Source organism: Pseudorca crassidens, chromosome 2 (assembly GCF_039906515.1).
Source record: "Pseudorca crassidens isolate mPseCra1 chromosome 2, mPseCra1.hap1, whole genome shotgun sequence".
NCBI classification, from domain to species: Eukaryota; Metazoa; Chordata; class Mammalia; order Artiodactyla; family Delphinidae; genus Pseudorca; species Pseudorca crassidens.
This window is the reverse complement of record NC_090297.1, coordinates 27,950,748-27,968,560: the sequence shown is the minus strand read 5'-3', so window position 1 is coordinate 27,968,560 and position 17,813 is coordinate 27,950,748. Positions and strand designations below refer to the sequence as shown.

The window sequence follows — 17,813 nt, the reverse complement described above, 5'->3', positions numbered from 1 at the left end:
GGTGAGTCCCGGTTTGGAGGTTTTGACGAAGCCAAAGAATCAAAGTTACTGTGTTAGTTGGGATGCTTGAAATAGAGATTTTTTAGGGATGTTATTCCTGGCAATAACAAACAGGAATAACTATATATGATGTGGGTGGGGTGGCTGACATAGGATGGAGGGAAAGATTGTTGGAGGTGAGTAGGTAAAGGATTAACAGAGTATTGGGTGGTCATCCACACAGATGTTAAATGATGTACAGAAGTAGAAAGAAAGACAGTGAGCCATGAGCTAGTATTAACTGAGGGAGGAATGATCCACCCAAAGGTCCATAGATGACACTAACTAGGAGAGGTATTAAGGGAAATGTCTCATGCACTTCAAAGTAGTTGGAGATTTTGAAGTAAGAAGGATGCTGTCCATTTGTTGATTCCATATATATATATATATTTATTTAAAATAAATTTATTAATTTTATTTATTTTTGGCTGCGTTGGGTCTTCGGTGCTGTGCGCAGGCTTTCTCTAGTTGTGGTGAGTGGGGTCTACTCTCTGTTGTGGTGTGCGGGCTTCTCACTGCGGTGGCTTCTCTTGTTGTGGAGCACAGGCGCTAGGCGGGCAGGCTTCAGTAGTCGCACGCGGGCTCAGTAGTTGTGGCACAGAGGCTTAGCTGCCCCGCGGCATGTGGGATCTTCCCGGACCAGGGCTCGAACCTGTGTCCCCTGCATTGGCAGGCGGATTCTTAACCACTACGCCACCAGGGAAGCCCCATATATATATATTTTTGAATTTTATTTATTTTTTTATTCAGCAGGTTCTTATTAGTTATCCATTATATACATATTAGTGTATATATGTCAATCCCAATCTCCCAATTCTAGATATTTTAATATTGTAGTTTTAAAGTATCTTAATCTGTTCATAAAGTGTTTTGAGGTAGCAGAATTAAGAAAAATGTTAAATTCTTTCTGTGATTCGTGTTTGTAAATTACTAGTCTATATACACACACACAAAATCAAGGCCTTTCTCTTTTAACAAAGAGGGCACTGAAGCTTATTGAGCCATTTATACTGCTAGACCAAACCAGTACTCCAATGAGGTTCCAAAATAAAATCAGTAAGATGGTGTGTGTGAAATCGGTTAAGATTTTATTTCTCTAATTTTATTGGCCCAGCACGAGGTGGAAGAGATAGCAGGCACTTCATTTATGCTTTTGAACCAGAGACTGCTGTTCTTTCTGGGGAAGGATACCAGCAGGCTGCTCCTAAGAGCAATCAAGAAAGGAAGGAGCCTTCTAACATCTCTCCCTAGGAGCTGCTGATAGGGCCCTGGCTATTTGCTTTCACGGGAAAATTGCTCTGGAGAACCCATTCAAATGTCTCCCAGCAAATCACTGTGGCCTACAGCCAACTCCTTTTCCGCTCATTGGCCGACTGGAAACTTCAACCACTCCACGCCTCCCGCCTCTCATCGGGAGCCAATAGGAAAGATTAGTTTCTCGTAACTTAGCGTCATCAAGTACAGTACTTGCAACTGGCTTTTGGAGCTACAGATCGAGAAGTAGGCGGGGCCGTGCCAGCCGGCCTATATAAGAAGAGGACAAAGGCGGCGCGCCGCCTGTGTCATCCGCCATCTTGTGCGAAGCAAGGTGGCCTCCACGTTCCCCGAACGTCTTCTTCGCTTCTGCCTCGACCGCCCCTTGATCACAGACATGTCTCGGGACCGGTTCCGAAGTCGGGGCGGTGGCGGTGGCGGTTTCCACCGACGCGGAGGGGGAGGCGGCCGCGGCGGCCTCCACGATTTCCGCTCCCCGCCACCCGGCATGGGCCTCAATCAGAACCGCGGACCTTTGGGGCCCGGCCCGGGCCAGGGCGGCCCCAAGCCTCCGATCCCGCCACCGCCTCCGCACCAGCAACAGCAGCAGCCACCGCCGCAGCAGCCGCCACCACAGCAGCCGCCGCCGCTTCAGCCGCCGCCGCACCAGCCGCCGCATCCGCAGCCGCCGCATCAGCCGCCGCCGCCGCCACAGGACTCATCTAAGCCTGCCGTCCCTCAGGGACCCGGCCCTGCTCCCGGAGTAGGCAGCGCTCCCCCGGCCTCCGGCTCGGCGCCGCCCGCCACACCCCCGACTTCGGGGGCCCCCACGGGGCCAGGCCCCACCCCGACCCCGCCGCCCGCTGTCACCTCGGCGCCCCCCGGGGTGCCCCCGCCCGCGCCGCCGAGCAGCGGGGTCCCCACCACCCCCCCTCAGGCTGGCGGCCCGCCGCCTCCACCCGCGGGGGTCCCGGGCCCCGGGCCTAAGCAGGGCCCAGGAGCCGGCGGCCCCAAAGGCGGCAAAATGCCAGGCGGGCCGAAGCCCGGCGGCGGCCCGGGCCTAAGCACTCCTGGCGGCCACCCCAAGCCGCCGCACCGAGGCGGCGGGGAGCCCCGCGGGGGCCGGCAACACCACCCGCCCTACCACCAGCAGCACCACCAAGGGCCGCCACCCGGCGGGCCCGGGGGCCGCAGTGAGGAGAAGATCTCTGACTCCGAGGTGAGTGTCTCCCTGCGCTACGGGTCGGTTTCCCTAAGATGGCGGCGGCCCCCCCCTTCCGCCCTCCATTTTGTTGGAGACCGGAAAGGGCGCCTGCGCCCGGGGGTGGGGGGGCGGGGCCGGCTGCTGCAGTGAGGGGCGGACGGCTCGGGTCTGCCAGCTGTCCCCCCCCCACCCCGGGTTAGGCCTCCCGGCTGGCGGAGAACTGACGGAAGGAGGCGCTGAGAAGCTATGGTGGGCCTTGTTAAAGCTAGTGGATCCTGGGAGCCAGAATAGGGTGGAGGATTGGAGAGATCGAGGTAGTCCTGGTCTTACACGCGCAGGCCCAGGGCTTGTCGACAACGGAATTTTGGTCGTTTTCTTTGTTTAATATCCCACCACCATTTTAACTTTTGCCCACTATGATTTTGATTTTGACATTTAGCATAAACCGCTGACGAGGTTCCTGATATAGAGTCTACTCTATAGAGAGGTTTGTGGCTGTTTTCGAGACTGTTCTGGATGGTTTACGGTCTTTGATGTTCGGACTAATTACATTGGAAATCCCGTAAATGTAGTAGCATCTTTGACTTTAAATGGAACAGGAGAGCAACTTGACTGTAACATACCCAGTTTGGGAAAAACGAAAATTATTATTGGGTCTTCCTATTTGCAGAGGTAACTGGTATCTGAAAATTCCTTTCCTTTTTCACTAGGGGTTTAAAGCCAACTTGTCTCTCTTGAGGAGGCCTGGAGAGAAAACTTACACGCAGCGTTGTCGGTTGTTTGTTGGTAATTTACCTGCTGATATCACGGAGGATGAATTCAAAAGATTATTTGCTAAATATGGAGAACCAGGAGAAGTTTTTATCAACAAAGGCAAAGGATTTGGATTTATTAAGCTTGTGAGTTTTTTTGTTTTTGTTTGTGTTTTTTTTTTGGTGGAATTAAAAGGGTCTTTTTTTCCTACAACAAACATAGTGTTTTTTAAACCAGCAAGAATAAATTAGTTTTTAAATTTTTCATCACTCACACAAAAGTTGCAGCTGTTGTACAGTGCATAATTGTTGGTATCTAAGAAAGGAAGGGAGTGGGTGGGTAAGGTATTTACCTCCCTCCCCTGAATGGTGTCAGGGTGGGCTGTCTGGAGATAGTTGAGCTGAGAGCTGTCAGAAGAATAGGATCGGGAGTTAGGCTTATGGCAATTTTAGGGTGGGCAGTAGCCAGTTTTGAGGTCATTAACGTGACTGTATGTCTTGATGCTTTCAGGAATCTAGAGCATTAGCTGAAATTGCTAAAGCTGAACTTGATGATACACCCATGAGAGGTAGACAGCTTCGGGTTCGATTTGCCACACATGCTGCTGCCCTTTCTGTTCGAAATCTTTCACCTTATGTTTCCAATGAACTGTTGGAAGAAGCCTTTAGTCAGTTTGGTCCTATTGAAAGGGCTGTTGTAATTGTGGATGATCGTGGAAGATCTACAGGGAAAGGCATTGTTGAATTTGCTTCTAAACCAGCAGCAAGAAAAGCATTTGAAAGATGCAGTGAAGGTGTTTTCTTACTAACAACGTAAGTTTTTATGTTTATTCGAATAACTTTTATTTATTAACTTGTATGAAGAAAATGCAGTGAAACTGGAACAAAATTAAGATGGAACCATTTTTGTTGTTAGAACTCCTCGTCCAGTCATTGTGGAACCCCTTGAACAGTTAGATGATGAAGATGGTCTTCCTGAAAAACTTGCACAGAAGAATCCAATGTATCAAAAGTAAGATCTGTTGAACTTTTGGGCAGTTCTTAATTTAAGTGTAAACGAGAACTTGCTAGAGTAATTTTTCAATTTTGCTTAAAATATGCAAAGTTCTTTGAAATGGATGGGCATAATGAAAACCTCAGCCTCAGAAAGCTAGAGGTTTTGAAGCAGTTACTCAAATACCTAGTGTTGTTTCTGAGGTAGGTATATTTCACATGCATTCTTGTTTTGTTCTTAATGGTTGTTAGGATGTGTTGTAAGGATCCTCTTTTTTTTTTTAATTAATTTATTTTTGTCTGCGTTGGGTCTTCGTTGCTGCACGCAGGTTTTCTCCAGTTGCGGCGAGTGGGGGCTGCTCTTTGTTGCGGTGCGTGGGCTTCTCATTGTGGTGGCTTCTCCTGTTGTGGAGCAGAGGCTCTAGGTGCACAGGCTTCAGTAGTTGTGGCACACGGGCTCAGTAGTTGTGGCTCACGGGTGCTAGAGCGCAGGCTCAGTAGTTGAGGTGCACGGGCTTAGTTGCTCCGCGGCATGTGGGATCTTCCCGGACCAGGGCTTGAACCTATTTCCCCTGCGTTAGCAGGCGGGTTCTTAACCAGTGTGCCACCAGGGAAGCCCGGTATCCTCATTTTTAAGGGTTGAAAAAATATTTCTTGAATCAGAATTTGGCTAGGGAAATAGAAAGTGAGGAAGGTAGGATTTACCTTCAGTGCCCATGTTACTGTTGACTATGTCTTTCTGGAACATGTATTGTTTTTGCTGTAAAAATACCTTATTAAGAATCAAGGTGATCTGTACCTTTCAGTATTTCTTAGCAGTAACAGGCCAGTGAAGTGACCATTGTTTTTAGGGGAAATCAGATACATTTCTTGTGTGCATCTGTAAATTGGTTCATATTTAAATATTGTCAGGGAGAGAGAAACCCCTCCTCGTTTTGCCCAGCATGGCACATTTGAGTATGAGTATTCTCAGAGGTGGAAGTCCCTGGATGAAATGGAAAAACAGCAGCGGGAACAAGTTGAAAAAAACATGAAAGATGCAAAGGACAAATTGGAAAGTGAAATGGAAGATGCCTATCATGAGCATCAGGCAAATCTTTTGCGTCAAGGTAAAGGACTCTCTGAAATATTACCGTTAGGGTCGTTTGCCTTTTGAACTTACTAGAATTTCACTAATGTGAATGTATGACAAAATTTTCCAATGTTCAGATCTGATGAGACGCCAGGAAGAATTAAGACGCATGGAAGAACTTCACAATCAAGAAATGCAGAAACGTAAAGAGATGCAGTTGAGGTAAAATCTTGTTAAATTAAGTCTTTGCTTCTGCATTAAGTGTACCTAAATTTTGCAGGTGAGTCAGATGAAATACAGAGGTGTTAAATACTGTGGCAGCTTTGGTTTAATGCTTAAATTGAAATAGAGTGTAAGATTTTTGTTATAAGGCTCACTTACTTTGCTGAAATACCTTTAGGGCTCTTCTTAGTCACTGTCCCAGCCTTTGTGTGTATTTGCTCTAACCTAGACTTTGTAATGCTCTTAAGCAAACTACTAGTTTTTTTCAAATTGAATTTTTAAAATGTGGATAAAACTTTAGTTTTTATGTTTGATGAATGTTTCTAGGCAAGAGGAGGAACGACGTAGGAGGGAAGAAGAGATGATGATTCGTCAACGTGAGATGGAAGAACAAATGAGACGCCAAAGAGAGGAAAGTTATAGCCGGATGGGCTACATGGATCCGGTAAGTAAACTTCTTTTGCAGTGTAATTGGAGTTTTCTACAAAGTTTGTAGACATCTAGGATGAAATTTTATTCAGTTAAATATAACCTTTCATATTATAGCTATTCTGCCATTTTTTCTCTTTTTAACCCAGGTGGTGTATTATGATTGATATGCCTTTTCCTTTGAGTTTTATCTTTTCCTTGGGTGGGCCAAAAGATTTCATTGGTTGGGAAGAAGCTTGCTTTATAGGTCTTTTGATAATGGAGTCTCACCTGGTTTCAGATTACTGATTTTTAAAATTACCTTATTGTTTTCCCTTAAGTTGAAAAACAATTTTTTTTTTAAACTTTGGAAATTCTTTTGTATTCAAGAATGCTTGGTATGGATTTAGTACAGGTGTATGAACGGGTTTTTTTTCTTTCAGAGAGAAAGAGACATGAGAATGGGCGGTGGAGGAGCAATGAACATGGGAGGTAAGAATGAAAATTAAATTAGTAATACCACTGAAGAGCAGTATTCTGGTTGAGTTGTAACCAGCATTTTTGTTTCCTAGATCCCTATGGTTCAGGAGGCCAGAAATTTCCACCTCTAGGTGGTGGTGGTGGCATAGGTTATGAAGCTAATCCTGGAGTTCCACCGGCAACAATGAGTGGTTCCATGATGGGAAGCGACATGGTAATGTATCCTGTGGGACATAGTTCAAAAGGAAATTCTCGTTTTCACAACTTATGTGTGTGTGTTTTTTTGTTTTTGTTTTTGTTTTTAAGTAGGCGACTGGACCTCTTTTAGTTCCCCTATCATGTAAATCGTAGTATTGAGGAGTACTTTGGCAACATAGAAGAACTCAATGTGGTAACCTAAACAGATAAGGTTGCCAACAAAAAGTCAATGCTTTTAGTAGTATGTTGGAATTATCTTTGGCAATAAGTAGACTTAGGTGCTTTCCATTATATTGCTTGTGTACTTTTGCACTATAGCTCATGGCAAATCCAAATTCTAAATGTTAGATAATGTAACATTATTCTACATCCACGTGAGAGTAATCAAATGGCAAGCTGTCATTCGTTAAGCTGGTATTTGCCAAAAGTGTGAATCAGACTTGTTTGTAGCTTTAGGCATGTTTTAGCAATGTGTAGGACTTTGACCTATATTTGGTGTGACTTCTACCCATGAAAAAGGAATTGTTTAGTCTTCGGACTCGTCGTTTCCCACCTGTTGGGCCTGTCTATAGGTGTACCTTCTAAAATAAACTGACATCTCTGTTTTGCTACAGGGTAGCAAAAGTCAATGATAATTTTAAGCATACTAGTTGTGTGCATTTGATCTGAACCTTCTTGATGCTGTCATATTTTAGCTGTACAGATAGTCTGTCAGGATACTTTAGAACAACCAAGTGAGTTGGTCTGAGTGGCTGTATTAGGACTTTACAATCCTTAGAAGAACTGAGTATTGGCTGTAGAGGTGGGTTTGGAGAAAAGTACATTGTCACAACTGAATTGAATCTGATTAGTTCACCTACAGGCTTTTGGCAAAGGAGGGAAGCTGCAGCATATAGCTCACTAGATTCATTTTACAAATAAGAACATAAGGATTTAGAATGGGGCCTCATCTATTTAAACTCTACTTAAGGCTTTTGAGAATTAGAATCATAAGTAGCTGGTTGGGTTAAACGTAGTGCTGTTAGCTTTCTTCAAATTGAATTTTAAAAATAATGTGGGTAACATTTTGGTTTATATCCTTCTTAATAGGCAGGTGTAGGTATGTATCAGATTTGTAACTGTAATTTGACATGATGTTCCCACAGTTAAGATTCTGTAGTCCATGTGACATGTAGCTCCTGGGTTCTAAGATACTGTAATAACATAATTGTAAAACCCCCAAATTTCCTCTTTACCTTTTTGAGATAAAACATACAATACAACGCGCTGAAAACCTAAGAATTTTAGGATTTTGAAATAGTTTGAAGGATTAGGATTTAGTATTTTTATAGTAACCCTGTAGTATTTTGTAGGAAGCATGTTGAAATCATATATGGTAACAGTTAAACCCTGATGCCGTTTTAGTTTCTGGGGGGTTTTTTTTCTGGTTTTCGGGTTTTGTTTTGTTTTTTTCCTAGCAATACTCAGAATAACTGGTCTGTTTTAAATAGAATTTGAAAGATAGTTCAGGCTGCTGTGCTTTTGCATATCTGTAGGGTTTTTCTGTTTGGGAACATAGGTTTCTAGGACTAGAAGTACCTAAAACTAGGTGGAATAATGAAGTCCTGCTTTATTGCAGTCACTTAAGCTTGGTGTTAATGCTGTTTGGGAGACACCCAAAACACGGAATCATAACTGTCAGTGGACTTTTTACAGACCTAAGGGGAAAGTTGGGCTGTTATGAGGGTGGGCTGTATATACAGTCAATTTGCAATTGTAGAGAACAGTACTGTGAACATAATTGTCTCTGGTTATACAGTGATGGCTCTGAAGGTGGTATACCTGTGAGAATATGGCAACACACTTTTAAATCAAGTTACTGTGCCGGTTAAGTGACTAAATCTATTAGTCTTTTATTCTTTTTCTTTTTGTAGTCTGGTAGCATTTTATTAAAACTTTGAACCTTTTAAGGTTTCTGCAACTTAGCAGATGTGTCTTAAGATCTTGAAAAGCACAAGGTTTCTTATGCAGCACATACCACTAACTGGTGAGTAGGTCTTTGTCACTTCATTGAGTGAATTGAATCTGTCTGGTTGGGCTTGTTAGGCTTACTTGGAAATTAAATTTCCTGTTCAGACCTTGAAAGTGAGAAGTGTGTAAGCTTTTCAGTGGGTTAATCTGATGTGAAATTTCTTAAAACTCATTTTGGAATGGGTTTTCACATCTGCACTAATTCTTAAATTTTTTAGCACTACAGGGAAGATCTATTCTTTGAAACAGGTGTATGAGAATGGCTCAAGTGGGAACATACCACAAGGCATGTATTATCGTAAACTAATTTTCAAATTACCCTTTTTTCCTTTCTATGTTCCCGGTACCTGTGGATCGACTCATTGGTGATTGTATCGACGAACGTTGACTACGGAACCTTCTAAAATATTTACTTAACACACATGGACATCAACTACATATAATGAACTGTTACTTAACTGTTCCAATAGCGTACTGAGCGCTTTGGGCAGGGAGGTGCGGGACCTGTGGGTGGACAGGGTCCTAGAGGAATGGGGCCTGGAACTCCGGCAGGATATGGTAGAGGGAGAGAAGAGTATGAAGGCCCAAACAAGAAACCCCGATTTTAGATGTGATATCTAGGCTTTCATTCCAGTTTGTTTTTGTCTTTTCTTGTTTAGATAGCAATCTTTTAAATTCTTGCATTTTAGTAAGAAAGCTACCTTTTTATGGATGTTAGCAGTTTATTGACCTAATATTTGTAAATGGTCTGTTTGGGCAGGTAAAATTATGTAATGCAGTGTTTGAAACAGGGGAATTTTTTTTCCTTTTTTTCCTTTTTTTTTTTTTTTTTAACTGTATAATGTCCCTCAATTTATGGCAGTGTACCTTGTGCCACTGATTTCCAAAGTGTACCAATTTTTTTTTTTTACTGTGCTTCAAATAAATAGAAAAAATAGTTAAGATTTTGATCTTCAACTTTGCCATTCATGCTTCTATGCACATTAGGCTAGGTGTTCCACTTGGAAAGCATAAGAGTGTCTAGGCCTTTGAGTGGCATATGCCATTTCTGGGAAATGTATTTGTAGGCTAAGTATTGCTTTCTACATTTAAGTACCCCCTTGTTTTAAAAAGAAGAAATGCATATTGAATAGTTTCATGATTTGATTTGTTTGGCATTATAGGAAGCAAGCCGGTGCTAGTATTTTCAAATGGCTATGTAAGCAAAGCTGAACTGTAAATCTTCATTCAGGAATGTGTATTAAGATTATGGAATGGGTGTAAGACTGTTGGTAGGGGGAGAAAGTGGGCATGACTTAAATGGATCTTTTACGGCCCTATGATCTATCCTTTCCTTGAAAGTTTCTGAAGAACAAGTGGAAAGATCATTTTGTTGCATTCCTCCATTCTTGTTTTTTAAAGAACGAGTCCCAAGCCCTACGAACGGCTTGTATTGAACATTCACATCTGAATTAAAGATTGTTAAACATGAAGTCTTTTCATGTATTACTTCAAGTGATTTATAAAGATGGGGTTTAGTCTGAATAATTAAACTCGAAAGTAAGGTATAGTCATCATAAAGTAGGTTTGGCTATGTATACATTTGTACTCTAACTTTTACATCTCCTTGTGGTACTTCTGTTGGGCAAAAATCTGTAGGACTATAAAAAAACTTATTTTCTTTTCTAAGAGCTGGTAGTGACTTAATAACAAATAGGGTTGCAGAGAACTATACTTACTGTGAAATACTTTTAACGTGTTTTTCCATAGTTTCCTTTTGATGTAGCACTAAATCTGGAGAGTTGCTCGTGCTACACAGTACAAATATCCTTTCCTCCCACCATAAAGCTTTGGAGCTTTTCGATGGTGTTGTCAGTTTATTGTCAACTTCATTGAATCTCCTTTCATTAGAGACATTTTGACTTATTAATAAAATAGATCGTTACTGTTGTCTGTTAGTACAATGGGAACCTGCTTTCCCATGTTTATATTGTTAGCAGAGGAATAACTTCCTAAAAGTAGTAGGTAAGGTAACTGAATGGTTTGGCTTTGTTCTTAGTTATGTTTCCATTCAAATTTGTACATTATAGAACTCTTACTATGGAATGTGTCTTCCTCCTTTTCACCTCTGTTGGTGTTAATTGGCAAAAGTAAAATTCTAAACCAAATCTTTGTTTAAATACTGAAGGCTTAGTATTGTGCCTGAGTACAAAGGGAAACCTGTTGTTGAAACAATTGAGCACTCGTGCATAGGAAACCTGTTAATACTAAAAGTAAAACACTAGTGGAGTATAAAGGCATGCCACCGAATTCTGGTTGTGTGACTGACAGGTACCTGGTGTACTAATTAAGGGAGAGAATCTCATTAGAAAATGTTCATTATTTCTGTTCACCAAGACACTTGGAAATGAGTAGTTCTACCAGAATTATATCAATGAGGAAGTTTTGTCCCAAGTCAAGTTATTAATTGGTGATAATGTATGAGATTTTCTGTACCGGAAACAAGGGTCTTGATTTGAAAGGAGTCCATTACAATTTGATTGAATTGTATGGTAGGGACTCCACTAATGATAAGAAAATAAGGGGTGTTCATGGGACACCCACAGAGGGTGAACTTGAATGTGTGGGCGGGGGCTGGTGGGGAAATGGAAAAATCTGCCTATAAAATTAATGTTTCAGTTTATTTTTCAGATTACATGCCTTTCTTTATAAGGGATGCTGGCACAGACCCCTAAAATAAGCTTTTGGTAGTACTGTACCTTTGAAGAGTGGTGAAGGATGCTAATGGATAATCTCCTGAAAGTTGTGGTTTTGATAGCCTTATTGTGTAGAATTGCTAAACGTTGTTTAGCAAGTAATGTTGCTTAGTTTCAACTAAGTTTTGACTTTAATCACTGAAACAGCAGCGTACCAAGGGTCGTAAGCTACTCAAATAGACTTTCAACAAGTCTTGGAATGTATATGATAGTTTTTAGCCTAATGGGAATTTGAATCATCTTTAAAAGTAGATTCCTAAAAGCTGATTTATGAAACTTGGGGGTGGGAAAGGGAAAGTAGTACTTTTGAAGTATTTTAGCCATTTTTCTCATTTAAAGAAACCACCTGCCCCCGTTTCCTCCTCCACTTTCTCTCATAATTTTGTTTTAAGAGGAACACTGATTGTTTTTAAACTTATTACTCCTCTTATAATTCCTAATCTTTAAAAACTGCATTCTCTAAGAGATCCCAGTGTATTTAATAGGTGTTTTAGAAACTTAACCCATTGGCTCAACGTTTAGTGAAACCATAATCCTCTTTGCTTAGGTAAACTTCTAAGAAATACTATAAGCCCCACCACTCTTTATTAGATGTATTATACCACTAATATAAACATAATAATTTGGGAAATTGTAATGTTACGCCTGTGCAATTTTTATAAGTGGCATATTATGGCAGATAAAAATTTAGAGACTTGGCTTTTCTTGGGCAAGCCACTAAGTTGTGGCGGAATATTTTCTGGTGTTCTTGGACTGCAATTATGCACTATTAAAGTAGTCGCCTGCTACATAACTGCATTTAGCCAGCATTTCTGCAGTGCGTAACTGTGAGGAACGTAGTACCGCAAATGGCAATGGACATTAGGACCCGGATGTAGTATTCCTGCTTGCTCCGAGATTCTCATTGCCGACTGCATACAGGTAGGTAACAAGCAATATAATCTAACTTGGTGACTTGCTATGTACTTTTATTCCGTGGGCATTCTGACATCATACTTCTGACAATGAAATTACAGTGCAGCACCTAACACCTGTATGATAAAGCTAGCTTATATCAAAACTGCGTGGGTTTGGGTTTAGAGCTGTAATTTGTCAGGCAGAATTCAGTGCTGTTGCAGTTCTCAGATAAAAAGTGCAAACTTGATTATTTGGTATATCTGATTCAGTTGTGTGGTTTTTAGTTGCATTGTAACTGAAGATAACATGAAACACATCAGTGGTGTGGGGGAGGGGACCATACCATACTTCGGAAGTAAGAGTGCTTTTTAAGCATCTTGACACAGACTGTATAGCATGTGATAATTAGTTTCTGTTGTAGCAAACTGACCTGCTCATAGGTCAGCAATATCAGTTTGAGTGTAATCTTGGTAATTACTCTGCAGGTTGAGTGAATTAAGACTAAAAGTACAGTTTTTTTTGTAATGTGATTTAAAAATTTTTTTAAATGGGCTCCATCGGAACACCTCTGTTACTAACTTGGGGCATAGATGGGAATCTAACATGAATAGTTCAAGTTCTGTGATTTGTCTAAATATGTTTATACTCTAAACCTGGGGGAAAGTGGTGTGGCATGTTGACTTGCCTATTGAATACATGTTGGGAATCATTTCCCAATCATAAGACTTCGTCGTATTCTGTAGGATAACTGCAAATGTTCAGAGTAGCTTTTTGAATTTGGTTCCCTTAGCTTTAGGGATGTGATGTTACAATCCAAACTGTTCGACTACCAAAACAGTAAGTCTTCAAAAGCACCTTCCTTTGTTGCTTAGGATTTAAGCTTTGCATCGACTGTTGTTCCAGACCTCAATTCAACTGAACTTTGGTCTATGAACTGGTTTTTAGCTAGCATGCATGAGAAACAGCTTTCGTGTATAATGTTTTCTGCTCTGTAACTGGAAAGTTTGGTTTATTTTGCATAAATGTTGGTAAAACTCTTCATGACTATGAGAATTTTCTTTCATTGTATCAAGACAAATGGCTTGTTCTTTGGCAAGCGATTCACAAGGTGGGGACAAATTTGTACTTTAATACGTAGTCCATTCAACCAAATGACTTGACTCTCCTGCTAGATGAAAGAGCAAATGGTGACTAGTTTAGCTCTCTATATTAGTAATACAGTGCACATCAAACATAATGCTCAGTATTAGTGACAAGAGTGTCACTAAATTGGCATGCATCCCTGATGGGGTTTTCCTGTGGCATAATCCATTAAGTCGGTGGCCAGCACTTGCTACCGTGGTTCAGTGATTGTTTAGAAATAAAAGCGCAGGTTTGTCTCTTAACAGTCAATAACAATTTTGAGAGAATGTACTTGTTACAATATATGGACATCATTGGGGTGGGGGGGTAATTTTGCTTCATTCTGCTTATCTCGATGAATAGGCTTTTGCACTTTCGATGAGAAACCTGTGACTTTAGTCAATTCTTACTAGTTTTGATTTGTATGTAGCTGTAATTTGTGAATCTTAGTGCAGAGGGTCTTAAAAAAAATCACTCAGTCAAAAAGCTGGGGATAAATGGGTTTCAGTAATAACTCTATATACCGAGGTGCTCGCATTGTATTTCATAGTCTTTTCTTGTTACAAACCAAAATTATTTTTAATGAGAATGGTCGGAAGTTCAGAGGTGTGATGCCAGAATGCATTTTCGTACTGTTAGGCCCTTGGAACAGGTACCGGTGCTTTATGAAAGATGAAAGAAATGCAATGGGTGCTCTTCACATAAGGTTGCAAAACCTGCAAAGAATGCATAATAGTTTCACTTTTCCCCAATAAAGAGATGCGTGTGACTAGTTTTGGACTTTTAACCTTAATGGGGGTTGCATGTTTCCTATTGTTAATCATTGTCAGCTGCAGTGACATGATACACAGTCCTGCATTTACTGCCTTTCCCTTAATGATTTTGGACAGGTTTTAGAGAGCCAGGATGTTTGTTCTGGGCCTTTATTTGGTTTTGGCTTTAGCTGATAATGTTTCAGTGCTCTGTCAGCTAGTGCAGTTCTCAAATGGCTGCCTATTAGGGAAAGAATTCAGAGGATTTGGCTGCTCCCAATCATCTGTCATTGCTGCTAGATAATGATTGGCAATTTTTAAGTCTCAACTGTGGAAAGCTCACAGTTGGTAAACCATCAAACATAAAAATGTTGCTTTTGAACACCAGTGCTGAAAAGATTTATTTGGAGGGTGAAAAAGGGGCTGGATGCAGCATAGGATAATCTGGAGAATGGAGGAAGAATGCAAAACGATATAGTATCCCTTATGGATGGTACATGTGCAACAGGGAACTATTTCATATACCCTTGGCAGTTGCTGATAATCAGGGAGGAAGAAAAACCTGGAATTTGAATTAAGGCTGATCTTTCTGGTTTTTGTGCACTGTGGCCCTGCCAGGCATATATAGTGAAGGTGAATGTCTTCTCCCTCAGAAAAACTCAGGTTCCTTGCTGTCCCGATAAGGCATAGCTTCCCTGCCCTAACTTAAAACTCAGTGAGGACTTAAGAGGGAAAGAATGAGGCAAATATATAGGATTGCAGGATAACAACTGCATTGTTGTGTACTGTGGAAGGGGGAGGGCTCTCTTGGTGGACTCCTGCTGAAGGTGGTCAGTCCACCTGAGAATGGAAGACATGCTTGGTGGGGAGCAGGGTACGTGCTTTTATATGAAAAGAGCCGATGTTAAAACTCATTTGGTAAGGTAAACGTTGTCACATACCTTCACATAAGGGATAGTATATTTTGGATTGCAGTCAAACTTCATTGTGGTCAGACTGGTGAAAATGCAGTTAGGCTTTTGTATTTTAAAGAGGATACAATTCTCATTCGAACTCAGGTGTCTACTGCTACCTTACGTCAGAATGATTTTAGATTTTTTCCCCCCATGAAGTCTCTTCCTATTTTTTATGCTGTAACTTGCCCCCAATCTTTGTCTCTGGAATTTACTCTTTAAATTTTGAAATTAACTAGCATTTTCAAATCTTTATGCCCTTGTCTTTTATATTAACTTTTTCTTATTATTCTTTAGGTAAGAATGATTGATGTTGGCTGATATTGGAGTGTTCATTCCGTTGAAGTAAGTTTCCTTGGAAGGTTTAACCTGTAGAGGATTTTGGGTTTGACTTCTATTTAATGGTTAAATAATTTGATTTAGCTATGTGGGGTGAAAACTGTTTGACTCTTTTTTAAGATGTTCGCCTCTCCTAAGATAATACCCTTATTTATTTTTTTTAAATGTGTGTGCATGCGTGTGGGTGTATGTGAGTTGGAAAGAGAAAAGATTGGGATTATTACAAATCCCAATTATTACAGATTATTACAAAGATGTCAAACAATAGAAGAAAAAGATGAAAGATTTAGATCAGAAAAGAAGGCTTGAATTAGTGGAGACATGTATTTTCAGTACTCTTAAAATGAACTTCGGACCAATTCAAAATCCCATCCCTTTTTACATAATAAATTGTGAGGAACAGTTGTCTAGTCATTGGTAGGAGGGAAAACCTGTTTTCAACAGGTTCATTCAACCTGTTGATGTCAGAATAAAATGTACATGTTAGTAAAAATGTAATATATACTGAATATGTTATTTTAACACAGTTAATATTTTAATGATAGGTGGATAAGATATTTGTTCTCAAGACATCACACAGCATGAGCTGATCAAGAAGGAAAGCTACAACTTGTTAGACTGATGAAATATCTAGGTGAGTTGAGTGATTCTTACTCTGTAAACTGCCTTCAGGAGGACTCTCGGGTGGTATAAAAATAACTACTTGTGTGGATATCTCATTTTAATTTATTCTACGTTAAAACTTTCTTACAGGAAATATGTTTTTATAGCACACGCTTAAATATTTAAACATTTTTACAGCCTTCTGAGGTGTGGTAGACCTTGTCTGTTTGGCTAAAGCCTCACAAAAACAGGACTTAAGTTTTAAATAAAAATATATATCTGTATTCATCTCTGGGTCCATAAGACCATGTAGAAGAAGGTTCAGAAGATTTGAAGTTCCCTGTTTTTCATCAGATAGTTAAATGGTGGGATTACCTATAGTTGAGAATAGATGGAAGAAAAAATAAATACAGATGATGATCTAGAAGGGTTGGCAACAACTCTGCTGTTCTAGCTGGAAAGCAGTCGTAGACAGATGGACTTGACTGTGTTCCAATAAAACTTTTTTACAAAAAGGTGACTTGTAGATGGTACCTTACTGTCCCTTCATCTTACAGAAATTGCATTCGTTCAAGGTATCACTTAGGTATAAAGGGCTGTCATAATCAGTTTGAAATTAACAAAAATGGAAGAATTGAGGCTATATCTTATACCTAGAAAGAGGGTGCCAATTAATGGAGTGTCTTGAATGTTAGAGATCTGCCTTGTAAGAAAGTTCTTGTAGAAAATGGAAGTAAAATTTAATAAACTCATTGGGTGAGTCTGATATTAAAATCATTTCTGCTTCTTTAATCCTTAGTTATCTAAAGATCATTAAATACTATTACTACCACATTCCTTGATTAATGTTACTTTGCTGTTAGGAAGTTTACTTGGTTGATGCTGATAAATATTTGAGACCTTGATATGTGATTCTTAGGTCTTTTGGAGTAATTGTTTCCTTTAATTGACAGGATCCGGTGAACTCTGTCCCGAAAACCAGTGAGGAAGAGAGCAAAGAGGAATAAAACAACCTGTTGTTTAATAAAGACATTTTAAAATCAGATTGTCCTTCCATTTGTTTTGGTTTTGTTTTTAACTAGAGGACTCTTCCGTTTTCCAGAATTTTCTGTATATGTCAGCAACTTGTTTCTAGGTGACATTAAAAAAGTCATTCCATGTTGTAAGTATAAAACAAACTACATAATTTAGGACTCTACTTCTTGAGGCCTTTTTGGCAGAGCTGCTTTCAGCTCTTAATTACTAATCAACCTGATGGCCCTACACTATCAAACTCACCTGATTTAGCCATCATTATTTTAAAATTGCCTTCAGTCTTAGTAAGTTTTATTCCTGAGATTACCATGTGATTAGCAGTTAAAAAGCATTTTGTATATCACAAAAGGATTATCAGATTATGGTTATGAGTAGTCAAGACATTACTTCACTAACGAGTAGAGACTGAATTGCGTCTTGCCAAATAACCATATTTTGGTTACCCTGAGTAGCAATTTCTTTAAAGTGGAGTTGAATTTTATACGCAGTGTAAAATTCTGGAATTTGCTATAAAATCTGCTTGCCCCCTCCATTCTTGAAGCTCTCATTAAAACTTGACAAACTGTTAAAGGGATCTTTCACACCAAATTAATATGAGGTACGTATTAAAAGTAATTCGGGGTTTGCTTTTTGGTGTTTTTTTTTTTGGTTTTGTTTTTTTTGGGGAGCCGTGCCACATGGCCTGCAGGATCTTAGTTTCCCTGACCAGGGATCATACCTGTGCCCCCTGCAGTGGAAGCACAGA

The 17,813-nt window shown here is 40.3% G+C and overlaps 1 protein-coding gene across 3 annotated transcripts; it reads left to right on the top strand.

The window, feature by feature from the left end:
- The first annotated feature begins 1,582 nt into the window (after positions 1 to 1,582).
- SFPQ (splicing factor proline and glutamine rich) lies at positions 1,583 to 17,076 on the top strand. 3 transcript variants are annotated; one of them, XM_067725437.1, is made up of 13 exons: positions 1,583 to 2,512; positions 3,208 to 3,396; positions 3,761 to 4,062; positions 4,166 to 4,261; positions 5,155 to 5,351; positions 5,452 to 5,536; positions 5,864 to 5,981; positions 6,388 to 6,436; positions 6,517 to 6,638; positions 9,103 to 12,288; positions 15,389 to 15,436; positions 15,976 to 16,064; positions 16,987 to 17,076. In XM_067725437.1, exons 1-10 carry the CDS (start codon positions 1,691 to 1,693, stop codon positions 9,238 to 9,240), a joined length of 2,118 nt encoding a protein of 705 aa, XP_067581538.1. In that variant the 5' UTR covers positions 1,583 to 1,690; the 3' UTR covers positions 9,241 to 12,288; positions 15,389 to 15,436; positions 15,976 to 16,064; positions 16,987 to 17,076. The 3 variants fall into 3 exon arrangements, with proteins under 3 accessions (XP_067581538.1, XP_067581539.1, XP_067581540.1); XM_067725438.1 differs by lacking the exon at positions 9,103 to 12,288; XM_067725439.1 differs by having other exon boundaries at positions 1,584 to 2,512; positions 9,103 to 15,436.
- Positions 17,077 to 17,813: the final 737 nt, after the last annotated feature.

What these genes read in the sequence shown, in the direction of transcription:
- SFPQ (XM_067725437.1), top strand. Translation starts at nt 1,691, where the DNA reads ATGTCTCGGGACCGGTTCCGAAGTCGGGGCGGTGGCGGTGGCGGTTTC. An exon ending in GGATGGGCTACATGGATCCG is followed by an intron (nt 5,982 to 6,387) that starts GTAAGTAAACTT and finishes TTTTTCTTTCAG; the next exon opens with AGAGAAAGAGACATGAGAAT. An exon ending in CCATGATGGGAAGCGACATG is followed by an intron (nt 6,639 to 9,102) that starts GTAATGTATCCT and finishes CTGTTCCAATAG; the next exon opens with CGTACTGAGCGCTTTGGGCA.